At 40.3% G+C, this 12,498-nt stretch overlaps 2 protein-coding genes across 3 annotated transcripts in view; both read left to right on the top strand.

Annotated features, from left to right (window-relative positions):
- camk2a (calcium/calmodulin-dependent protein kinase II alpha) overlaps positions 1-5,279 on the top strand; it is a gene marked incomplete at its 5' end in the record, with an annotated part of 24,846 nt that extends 19,567 nt beyond the window's left edge. Inside the window, 3 exons of the mRNA XM_079171633.1 lie at positions 931-1,025; positions 1,145-1,373; positions 4,851-5,279. Of these exons, the coding sequence (XP_079027759.1) occupies positions 931-1,025; positions 1,145-1,373; positions 4,851-4,854 (328 nt within the window). The 3' untranslated portion in view covers positions 4,855-5,279. The remainder of the gene's footprint in view (positions 1-930; positions 1,026-1,144; positions 1,374-4,850) is intronic.
- A 3,506-nt stretch (positions 5,280-8,785) lies between these two features.
- Positions 8,786-12,131, top strand: rps14 (ribosomal protein S14). Of its 2 annotated transcripts, none has more exons than XM_079171654.1 (5): positions 8,786-8,825; positions 9,622-9,773; positions 9,959-10,120; positions 11,542-11,618; positions 12,021-12,131. In XM_079171654.1, exons 2-5 carry the CDS (start codon positions 9,625-9,627, stop codon positions 12,086-12,088), a joined length of 456 nt encoding a protein of 151 aa, XP_079027780.1. In that variant the 5' UTR covers positions 8,786-8,825; positions 9,622-9,624; the 3' UTR covers positions 12,089-12,131. The 2 variants fall into 2 exon arrangements, with proteins under 2 accessions (XP_079027780.1, XP_079027781.1); XM_079171655.1 differs by having other exon boundaries at positions 8,801-8,869.
- The last annotated feature ends 367 nt before the right edge of the window (positions 12,132-12,498 follow it).

Raw genomic sequence — 12,498 nt, 5'->3', positions numbered from 1 at the left:
AGTAAACCCGTCTGTCCCCTCAGTAAACCTGTCTGTCCCCTCATTAAACCTGTCTGTCTCCTCATTAAACCTGTCTGTCTCCTCAGTAAACCTGTCTGTCTCCTCATTAAACCTGTCTGTCCCCTCAGTAAACCTGTCTGTCTCCTCAGTAAACCTGTCTGTCCCCTCATTAAACCTGTCTGTCCCCTCATTAAACCTGTCTGTCCCCTCATTAAACCTGTCTGTCTCCTCATTAAACCTGTCTGTCTCCTCAGTAAACCTGTCTGTCTCCTCATTAAACCTGTCTGTCCCCTCAGTAAACCTGTCTGTCTCCTCAGTAAACCTGTCTGTCCCCTCATTAAACCTGTCTGTCCCCTCATTAAACCTGTCTGTCCCCTCATTAAACCTGTCTGTCTCCTCATTAAACCTGTCTGTCTCCTCAGTAAACCTGTCTGTCTCCTCAGTAAACCTGTCTGTCCCCTCATTAAACCTGTCTGTCCCCTCATTAAACCTGTCTGTCTCCTCAGTAAACCTGTCTGTCTCCTCAGTAAACCTGTCTGTCCCCTCATTAAACCTGTCTGTCCCCTCATTAAACCTGTCTGTCTCCTCAGTAAACCTGTCTGTCTCCTCAGTAAACCTGTCTGTCCCCTCATTAAACCTGTCTGTCCCCTCAGTAAACCTGTCTGTCTCCTCAGTAAACCTGTCTGTCCCCTCATTAAACCTGTCTGTCCCCTCATTAAACCTGTCTGTCTCCTCAGTAAACCTGTCTGTCTCCTCAGTAAACCCGTCTGTCCCCTCATTAAACCTGTCTGTCTCCTCATTAAACCTGTCTGTCTCCTCAGTAAACCTGTCTGTCTCCTCATTAAACCTGTCTGTCCCCTCATTAAACCTGTCTGTCCCCTCATTAAACCTGTCTGTCTCCTCAGTAAACCTGTCTGTCTGTACCCTCAGTAAAATGTGCGACCCGGCTGTGACGGCGTTCGAGCCTGAGGCGTTGGGGAATCTCGTTGAAGGCCTTGACTTCCACCGCTTTTATTTTGAAAACTGTGAGCTGAACCAAACTTCCTGCATGATTAACTATCTCAGTGTGATTTTTGACAATTCATTACGTATAGTCCTCAGTCTTCCTGTGGTCCCAATTGTTTTATCTCAACTTCCTGTCTAGTGTGGTCTAAGAACAGTAAACCGGTCCACACCACCATCCTGAACCCTCACATCCACCTAGTCGGAGAGGAGGCCGCCTGCATCGCTTACATCAGAGTGACTCAGTACATCGACTCCAACGGGACGCCCCGCACCGCCCAATCAGAGGAGACCAGAGTCTGGCACCGCCGCGATGGGAAGTGGCAGATCGTCCATTTCCACCGCTCAGGATCCCCCTCCACGCTCAGCAAGTAAGAACAGGTCAGATACCAGTTTAAAAACAGGTCAGATACCAGTTTAAAAACAGGTCTGAGACCAGTTTAAAAACAGGTCAGATACCAGTTTAAAAACAGGTCAGATACCAGTTTAAAAACAGGTCAGATACCAGTTTAAAAACAGGTCTGAGACCAGTTTAAAAACAGGTCAGAGACCAGTTTAAAAACAGGTCAGATACCAGTTTAAAAACAGGTCTGAGACCAGTTTAAAAACAGGTCTGAGACCAGTTTAAAAACAGTCTGAGACCAGTTTAAAAACAGGTCTGAGACCAGTTTAAAAACAGGTCAGATACCAGTTTAAAAACAGGTCAGATACCAGTTTAAAAACAGGTCTGATACCAGTTTAAAAACAGGTCAGATACCAGTTTAAAAACAGGTCAGATACCAGTTTAAAAACAGGTCAGATACCAGTTTAAAAACAGGTCAGATACCAGTTTAAAAACAGGTCAGATACCAGTTTAAAAACAGGTCAGATATATGTTTAAAAACAGGTCAGATACCAGTTTAAAAACAGGTCAGATACCAGTTTAAAAACAGGTCAGATACCAGTTTAAAAACAGGTCTGAGACCAGTTTAAAAACAGGTCAGATACCAGTTTAAAAACAGGTCAGATACCAGTTTAAAAACAGGTCAGATACCAGTTTAAAAACAGGTCTGAGGCCAGTTTTTAAACAGGTCTCAGACCAGTTTAAAAACAGGTTATATACCAGTTTAAAAACAGGTCAGATACCAGTTTAAAAACAGGTCTGAGACCAGTTTAAAAACAGGTCTGAGACCAGTTTAAAAACAGGTCAGATACCGGTTTAAAAACAGGTCAGATACCGGTTTAAAAACAGGTCTGAGACCGGTTTAAAAACAGGTCAAAGACCCGGTTTAAAAACAGGTCAGATACCAGTTTAAAAACAGGTCTGAGACCAGTTTAAAAACAGGTCAGATACCAGTTTAAAAAACAGGTCTGAGACCAGTTTAAAAACAGGTCTGAGACCAGTTTAAAAAAAGGTCTGAGGCCAGTTTAAAAACAGGTCAGATACCAGTTTAAAAACAGGTCAGATACCAGTTTAAAAACAGGTCAGATACCAGTTTAAAAACAGGTCTGAGGCCAGTTTTTAAACAGGTCTCAGACCAGTTTAAAAACCGGTTATATACCAGTTTAAAAACAGGTCAGATACCAGTTTAAAAACAGGTCAGATAACAGTTTAAAAACAGGTCAGATACCAGTTTAAAAACAGGTCTGAGACCAGTTTAAAAACAGGTCAGATACCAGTTTAAAAACAGGTCAGATACCAGTTTAAAAACAGGTCAGATACCAGTTTAAAAAACAGGTCTGAGGCCAGTTTTTAAACAGGTCTCAGACCAGTTTAAAAAACAGGTTATATACCAGTTTAAAAACAGGTCAGATACCAGTTTAAAAACAGGTCTGAGACCAGTTTAAAAACAGGTCTGAGACCAGTTTAAAAAACAGGTCAGATACCAGTTTAAAAACAGGTCAGATACCGGTTTAAAAACAGGTCTGACACCGGTTTAAAAAACAGGTCAAAGACCGGTTTAAAAAACAGGTCAGACACCAGTTTAAAAACAGGTCTGAGACCAGTTTAAAAACAGGTCAGATACCAGTTTAAAAACAGGTCTGAGACCAGTTTAAAAACAGGTCTGAGACCAGTTTAAAAAAAGGTCTGAGGCCAGTTTAAAAACCATGTTATATACCAGTTTAAAAACAGGTCAGATACCAGTTTAAAAACAGGTCTGAGACCAGTTTAAAAACAGGTCAGATACCAGTTTAAAAACAGGTCTGAGACCAGTTTAAAAACAGGTCTGAGACCAGTTTAAAAACAGGTCAGATACCAGTTTAAAAACAGGTCAGATACCAGTTTAAAAACAGGTCAGATACCAGTTTAAAAACAGGTCAGATACCAGTTTAAAAACAGGTCAGATACATGTTTAAAAACAGGTCAGATACCAGTTTAAAAAACAGGTCTGAGACCAGTTTAAAAACAGGTCAGATACCAGTTTAAAAACAGGTCAGATACCAGTTTAAAAACAGGTCTGAGACCAGTTTAAAAACAGGTCAGATACCGGTTTAAAAACAGGTCTGAGACCGGTTTAAAAACAGGTCAAAGACCGGTTTAAAAACAGGTCAGATACCAGTTTAAAAACAGGTCTGAGACCAGTTTAAAAACAGGTCAGATACCAGTTTAAAAACAGGTCTGAGACCAGTTTAAAAACAGGTCTGAGACCAGTTTAAAAAAAGGTCTGAGGCCAGTTTAAAAACCATGTTATATACCAGTTTAAAAACAGGTCAGATACCAGTTTAAAAACAGGTCTGAGACCAGTTTAAAAACAGGTCAGATACCAGTTTAAAAACAGGTCTGAGACCAGTTTAAAAACAGGTCTGAGACCAGTTTAAAAAAAAGGTCAGATACCAGTTTAAAAACAGGTCAGATACCAGTTTAAAAACAGGTCAGATACCAGTTTAAAAACAGGTCAGATACCAGTTTAAAAACAGGTCAGATACATGTTTAAAAACAGGTCAGATACCAGTTTAAAAACAGGTCTGAGACCAGTTTAAAAACAGGTCAGATACCAGTTTAAAAACAGGTCAGATACCAGTTTAAAAACAGGTCAGATAACAGTTTAAAAACAGGTCAGATACCAGTTTAAAAACAGGTCTGAGACCAGTTTAAAAACAGGTCAGATACCAGTTTAAAAACAGGTCAGATACCAGTTTAAAAACAGGTCAGATACCAGTTTAAAAACAGGTCTGAGGCCAGTTTTTAAACAGGTCTCAGACCAGTTTAAAAACAGGTTATATACCAGTTTAAAAACAGGTCAGATACCAGTTTAAAAACAGGTCTGAGACCAGTTTAAAAACAGGTCTGAGACCAGTTTAAAAACAGGTCAGATACCAGTTTAAAAACAGGTCAGATACCGGTTTAAAAACAGGTCTGAGACCGGTTTAAAAACAGGTCAAAGACCGGTTTAAAAACAGGTTAGATACCAGTTTAAAAACAGGTCTGAGACCAGTTTAAAAACAGGTCAGATACCAGTTTAAAAACAGGTCTGAGACCAGTTTAAAAACAGGTCTGAGACCAGTTTAAAAAAAGGTCTGAGGCCAGTTTAAAAACCATGTTATATACCAGTTTAAAAACAGGTCAGATACCAGTTTAAAAACAGGTCTGAGACCAGTTTAAAAACAGGTCAGATACCAGTTTAAAAACAGGTCTGAGACCAGTTTAAAAACAGGTCTGAGACCAGTTTAAAAACAGGCCAGATACCAGTTTAAAAACAGGTCTGAGACCAGTTTAAAAAAAAGGTCTGAGACCAGTTTTAAAACAGGTCTGAGACCAGTTTAAAAACAGGCCTCAGACCAGTTTAAAAACAGGTTGGAGAGACAAGTAGGACCACTCTAGTGTTGATGTTTCTTCTTCTTGTTTTTCTTCTTCTCTTTCCATCCAGCTAACTTCCAGAGTGGGCGGGTCTTTTCATTGTCGCCTTGACAACTGATTGATTGACAGCAGGTCGGGCTTGTGTTCCACCAGACGGGAAGTTTTGAGACGAGAGGAGGGGGCGGAGCCAGAGACCAGCGAACTGCAACCATCGACAATCAGCTTCCTCTTCTCAGCTCCTTTGGACTTCAGCCACGCCCCCTTTCCTGATTAGCCAATCAGCTGCACAGATTGTAATCACATGTGAAAACCTCTCCGTCAGGATGATTGACAGGATCAACGCCTTTAATTACTTCTTTATTTAAACTCCTCATTTCAAAAATGTAACAAATAATTTAAGAGCAATCTTAAAATAAATAAATATGTGACATTTATTAATATAAAGTATTTTAACAAGTTTAACAAATTATTAGACTGGAATGTATTAATGTTATTTTAAAAAGGGTTTTCTAAAGTTAAATTAATGTTACATGTATTTATGGGGGGGGGGGGGGGGGGGGGGGGGGGGGTTAGAGGTTTAGCAATTAAAGTCGTAAATTAAGAGAAATAAACTTAAGTGGTAAATTTACAAGAAGACACTTGTCCAAAGTCTCGTCTTCATCACCAGTTAAAACCGATTAAATAACTTTATACTGAGGCGCCATGGTTACTGATTCACATTAGATCACAAGATCATTTTAAACATATTTCCATTATTCAATTATATTTATAAACCAACAATCACAATAATTCACGTGGGTCACAATAATCAATCAAACTAAAATCAATAACATTAAATACAAAAACACCCAATTACACATTTATATTTAAATTGTCTTTAAAGAGACATTTAATAACAAGGTTTTATGTTCATCTCTCTGCTTCCATCGGGATCGGAGAGCTTCCTCCTCTTCCTCCTCTCCGACCTGAGATCTTCCATGAACCCCCCCCCACACACACACACACACACACACACACACACACACACACACACACACACACACACACACAGGTGTGCTAACGAGGAGCCTTAACGAGCTGCTTCACTTAAGGCTTCGTCAGCTAATTGTTTTAGATTTAGAGGATCTGTGAGAGGAAGAAGGATGTAGGGAAGGAAGGAAGGAAGGAAACACAAAGGAGGACAAATTAAAAACATCAGCATTAGTGATTTACGTATTTAATATGATCTGTGTTGGGGATGCAGAATGGCGCCAATTCTTGATTGTTGTCAAAACTTTTCAGGTTTCTGTTTCAAAACAACAACAACACAAAAAAGTGATGATTAGACGGCCAATCAGAATCAGGGACAACATGACCCGTCATCTGTTGCCGTGCGGAGGCCCAGAGGAGCCAAATTAAACAAGTTACAAAAATGTTTTTAACAAAAGTGTAATCAATAATCTAACAATACAGCTTTCACATCGATCGTCACTGACAGCTGAAGTAATAATAACAATAATACAAATAATAATAACAGACTAACTTTAAAGGAGCCAAATGGACAGAAAAATGCAGCTTATTAAATATATATATATATATATATATATATATATTTATATATATATTTATATATATATATAAATATATATATATAGGGAAGAAATGAAAGTTTATATTCAGTATATATAGTCACTTTATTCATGAACCCAGTTAAGCTCTTGGTGCTTTTTGACTCCTCTGAGCCTCCGTACTTATCTCTGTTTGCTTTAACATTTTAACATTGATTTCAAAATAAAAGCTTGCATTTTGGGGGGATTTTGAAGTGAAACTTGAAGCCGTCGGCTCTCAGTCGAGTTCAGCAGTTTATTTGAGGTTTGGTGAGGAGAGCGTTGGTGTTTCCTTCTGTACACGACGTGGTTTTCTGCATGCAGGACTTTTCGTTTTGTTTTTTTCTGCTTCGGTCTCTTGTTGCGTTTTTTGACGTTTTCTGACTCTGACTTGTTAGCTTTGTTAGCTTTGTTAGCTTTGTTAGCATTACTCAATGGGAGCAATGGCACCTGCTAGCCGCGAGCTAACAACCGTCTTTGATATTCTGACTCTTTTTGATTCGTTGTGTTCGTCTCAGCTGCTTTCTGACCGTCGAGAGAATGTAGAACTTTGTACAATCAGATTATTACATATTATAGTTATTATTACTACTCTGGGTATTTATTTGTATATTTGAAGGCGTTTTAATGTTGGAGCTGACGTGCAGTGAAACACTTTGTGTATTATTAGACGTGTTGTTTTCTTAGACGTGTTTATCGTGTTTGATTCCTGTTTCATTTACTCCACGTCTTGGTGCCATTTGGCGTCCCGGCTCACAGAGAAGGGGAAGCTGAACGTTATGAGACGCTTGTCTTCTTCTAAGGGATGTTTCTCACGATCGGGGACTCCAAATGGCGCCTGCAGAGTGAACGGCTGTTTTCCTGAAGCCACAGAAACTCCACTTTGACCTTTTTAAAGAAACTTTAGAGTTTTATTTTTCTCTCTCTGGATGTTTTTGGTGTTTTTCTGCTTGAATCTGAAGAATGAATCTTGAATGAGATTCCAGATGTTTCCTGTTTGAAGCAGATGTTCAGTGCTGCCGTGTTCTCACCTGAGGACCAAACTTCTTCTTCTCGTCCACGTGACGGGAAACTGGCGGCGATCTCAACGAGCTAACGTGCTAATTTGTGGCTAACGGCGTTTAATTGGTTACAGATAATAATGCTAAAAACGCAGAAATGTTTGGGCTGAACTGATACCAAACGTATTATTATTATTATCTTTATTATTTATATGTATATAGTTTTTTATTATTATCATTTTGTAATCAATGCACTAAAATATGTTTTCATCTTCATAATAATTCACATAAAACATCAATATTTCGTGTATTCTTCTCATTTAGATTTTAATTTATATTAGAAACTTGATTTTAAAGATGTTTAAGATCAATGAGGGAGATTTTAACAGTTAATAGTTTAATAAGTGATTAATAACAGAACGTAAAAGACTCACAAACCAACTCGACTCTTATTCGTATTTAAGGAAACATTTCCGATTTCTGATGAATTAATAGATTTTATTTGTTTATGATCAGATTAAAGATTAAATGTTCGTATCTCTCTGGGTTCATCGTCAAACACGTTCTCGCTCTGCAGAAAATCAATAATCAATAATCGGCTCCACTCTATGATGGATATCGTACCGTTGTGTATTAACTGGACTCCAGTGCTGCATGCTCAGTGTGTGTGTGTGTGTGTGTGTGTGTGTGAGAGAGAGAAAGTGTGTTTTTAATCCTTTAAAGAAGGATTTCTTCTTCTTCTTCTTCTTCTTCTTCTTCTTCTTCTTTGTGTTCAAAGTGTTTCTGTAAATAAACTGAGGTGATCAAACGCTGCCTTCTGATTGGTCCGTTTTCATTTTATTATTACAATTAAGAACTTTTAATGCTGCATCTACATCAACACATAAATAATAATAATAATAAGTAATAAACTGCTTTATCAGCTTTAATGTGACCGATTATTCAAACTGAATATTGTGTTTATGATCACAGATTAAATATGAAGAGTTTTTATGATCAAGATTTGTTTTAAAGTTAAAATTCTTCAGTTTGACTCAAGAACTCAAATTAATATGATGTAAAAAATAAATCTTAAAAAATTATTTTTAGACTTTAAGAGATTCTGCAGAATAAATATTTGCCTAAATACATTTAGATATAAAATAAAGTGACAATAAAATATAAACATGCAAGAACAAAACAAAAAATAAAAGAATCATTTAAGAACTAAACTATTTATTTAAGTTGATGTACTGTAATCTATCTCTAAAGCTCTAGAAAATATGTATATTTATATTTTAATTTTGACATTTCAAAAGTATATTTTAAATTAATATTTATATAAGAACCTGTGTTTCCTGTAGTGACCACGCGGAGGCAGCAGCGGCTCGTTTCCCGCGCTGAAAGCGCGTCAACTTTAACCCCGGAAGCGGAAGTTCCTTCCTTTCTTGTTTCTGCTCCGTTTAGAGACACACTGAGGTGAGTTCTGCTCTCAGCTTCATCGACTTGAATCTGCTTTTCAGGTGAACATCCGATAATTTAACGCGTCTGATTTTAATCTGAGCTCATGTTCATTTGTGTTTGTGAGGAAATTGTTTCTCTAAATTAAACTCTTCATTGATTTATAGACGTTTTTCTGTCTGCTTGTGAGTCGTTGAGCTGCTGTTAAAATGTCGCCATCTTAGCTCCGCGCGGAGCGTCCAGCGGCGGGAAACCAGCGTTTATTCAGTTATTTAACGTGCACGAGGTCACGTTGCGTGTTTTAATGTTTCACGAGTTAACAGGTTACGAGGTTCAGGTGCGTTAGAAGCTAACATGCTAACGTTAGCCACTCGCCCGTTAGTTTGTCTCCTGTGAACTTTATATGAAACATTCATATCATCTTATTTATTATCGCTGGTTTTCATCCTGTCCGTTAATTGAAGCACTAACGTGAGTTTTAACCGGAGCTTTTGTCCGCCATGTGACCGGCTCTGACCGGTGGTAACTTTACCGACAGCTGGAAGTGTACATGAATGCACCACTGTGACAGAAGTGATTCAGGTGAAGCTAATGTTAGCTTTAGCTTCACCCGGATCACTGAACCTGCAGAAAACTGTTAGTTAATGTTAGCTAGCTGTCTGTCTGTCTCTATGTCTGTCTGTCTCCACGTCTTTGTCTCTACGCCTGTCTCTCCCTCCGTCGGTCTGTCTCTACGTCTGTCAGCGATCCGTCTTCTTCTGTGGACATATTAATGACCTCCTACATAAAGTAAAGATGTCTTCCTCCTCCTCAGACGATGGCTCCTCGTAAAGGAAAGGAGAAGAAGGAGGAGCAGGTGATCAGTCTGGGTCCTCAGGTGGCTGAAGGAGAGAACGTGTTTGGAGTTTGTCACATCTTCGCCTCCTTCAACGACACCTTCGTCCACGTCACCGACCTCTCCGGGAAGTACGTCTCTTCTTTTATTCTGAAGGGGTAGAAACAGGAAGTCAGTGTCTAGTAGAGACGCTAGTGATGTCTCAGTATTCAGAGAGCATCATGGGTAGTTTAGTTAAACGTGCTGATGGTGTCTTGAGTCAGCAGACAGGAAGTGTTTAGTGACTCTGCTCTGTGATTGGCCCGTGTGTCTCTAGGGAGACGATCTGCCGTGTGACCGGCGGGATGAAGGTGAAGGCCGACAGAGACGAGTCGTCTCCCTACGCCGCCATGCTGGCCGCGCAGGACGTCGCTCAGCGCTGCAAAGAGCTCGGAATCACAGCGCTGCACATCAAGCTGAGAGCCACCGGGGGGAACAGGTACCCGTCTGTCTGACTGATTCAATGTGAAGTTAATGTGATTTGAGGTGTAAATCTATTTAATACACAGAGAGTAATAATAGTGAGATGAGGATCGCTGAGAGAAGAAGTGTCTTTGTAGTATTTAACCTCTTTGTACTGAGTACACACATGTAGTACACACATGTAGTACACACATGTAGTACACACATGTAGTACACATCACTTCTGAGACGAATGAAACGATGTTTTATGATCAACAAACCTGCGTAACCGAGACATTCTGGGCAAATGGACCGTTGAAGCTATTGTACTCACTCAAAACACGTTATACACAAAGTACTACAATAAACTACAAGTGGTACCACAAGTTCACGTATTTTTCGCCAGGACACGGCGCTTTACTCCGATCGATCGGACCAAAAGCTGCTTCACGTTCACGGACAACCCGCCGCCGCGTCCTCGTTTATCTCTGAGCGTTAGAGTTCCTCCGTCGCTGTGAACGCGTCGGTGAATGAAGGGTTTTACGCTTTGGGGGCGCGCCGCGGTTTTGAATTTTTAGTGGCTAAAAATTCTCTCAATCAACTCAAAGACCGACGCGCTGCCTTCTTCACTCACTTCCACATTCAGCGAGGTGTCGTAGGCGAAAATCCACCAATCACAGGCCGCGAGAGGTTCAGGTAAAGTCTGTGAAACTGGAAACCAGACGGTGTTTACAGGTCATAGGGCTCGGACTCTCAGCGCGACGCCAGACTGCTGTTTCGGATCGATCGAACACGATCAGCGATAAAAGAAGTGAAATGTAAAGTTATTTATTATATAAAACTACAATTAAACAGCTGCTTCCAAAATGAGAATTGGGCTTGACCTGTGCGTGACCTCTGTCACCGTGTTGATCTCACTTCATCAGTCACGTGTTCGTAGAGACGTGTCGCTGTGTTCAGGGAAGCTGAACGTTTTAACTTTGAGCCGCGAGTTCTCTTCATTCAGAGACGCTCTCCTCTGAACATACGAGCACATCTCTACGTTAATGTTTAGACTCGTTCAGGAGGGTCCGGTCTCTCTGGTCCTTTATCAGCTAACGTTAGCATCTCACTTCTGAAGGCTAACTAACGTCACAAACGCACAATGTTGATCAATAATAATGAAGACGTAGCTTCATCAGACGTGACTCTTTAATCCTTGACGTGTCGTCACGTTGTTTATCTGAAGCTCTGTTAGCATTTAGCTTAGCACATAAACAAGACGATGTGTTTTATTCTGTTCAGGGACAAGTTTCTGATTTATGATTACGAGTCTGACAAAGATTCAAACAAACACAAAGTGAGAATCAGCAGAATAATCAACATTCTAATAGTAAACGTACACGGAGGTTCTGACAGGAAGTCCTGTGTTTCCCTGCGACCCTGAACTCATCATGAACCGGTTTGTTGTTGTTTCAGGACCAAGACTCCGGGTCCCGGAGCTCAGTCGGCTCTCAGAGCTCTGGCTCGATCTGGAATGAAGATCGGACGCATCGGTGAGTTAAAATACGACAAATACTACAAATACTACTGTCCATCTGAAGTACAAGTACACACGTTTTATCAGAAAAGTGTACTACGAGTACTCGTGCAGACTGGCCCCTTCCTGTTAGTTTAAATATATATTCTAGTACTCAGATACTTTGTACTACTGTGTAGACTAGAAGTACATTCCTGCATCATGTAACTCAGTAAAGTGTTCTTTGATGTACTGCAGTATAACATGGAAATACTGTAGTGCAAGTACCTCAGCATTGTACTTAACACAGAATACATTATTATGAAATATATTTTATTTTTCACAATTTTATTGAAGGTAAAATGCTATGAATTCAGATTTCATTTAAAAGTGACCTTTCTTGTGTTGTCTCCTCCCTCCTCGTCTCCTCCTTCCTCAGAGGACGTGACTCCTATCCCCTCAGACTCCACCAGGAGGAAGGGAGGACGTCGTGGTCGTCGTCTGTAAAAACTGCTTCAAGATTTTCTGACAATAAAAACATTAAAGTCCAGTTTGTTTGTCCTCATTAAACTGTGTTCACATTATGTAGTTCACCCGTCGGCCAGCAGGAGGCAGCGTTGGCTCTGTTAGCAGCGTTGGCTCCGTTAGCAGCGTTGGCTTTGTTAGCAGCGTTAGCTCCGTTAGCAGCGTTGGCTCCGTTAACATCGTTGGCTCCGTTAGCAGCGTTAGCTCCGTTAACATCGTTGGCTCCGTTAGCAGCGTTGGCTCCGTTAACATCGTTGGCTCCGTTAGCAGCGTTGGCTCCGTTAGCAGCGTTGGCTCCGTTAGCAGCGTTGGCTCCGTTAGCAGCGTTGGCTCCGTTAGCAGCGTTGGCTCCGTTAGCATCGTTGGCTCCGTTAGCAGCGTTAGCTCTGAGC

The sequence above is a fragment of the Pholis gunnellus genome (assembly GCF_910591455.1).
Source record: "Pholis gunnellus genome assembly, chromosome: 13".
In the NCBI taxonomy this organism is placed as follows: Eukaryota; Metazoa; Chordata; class Actinopteri; order Perciformes; family Pholidae; genus Pholis; species Pholis gunnellus.
This window is presented reverse-complemented; position numbering and strand designations above follow the sequence as displayed.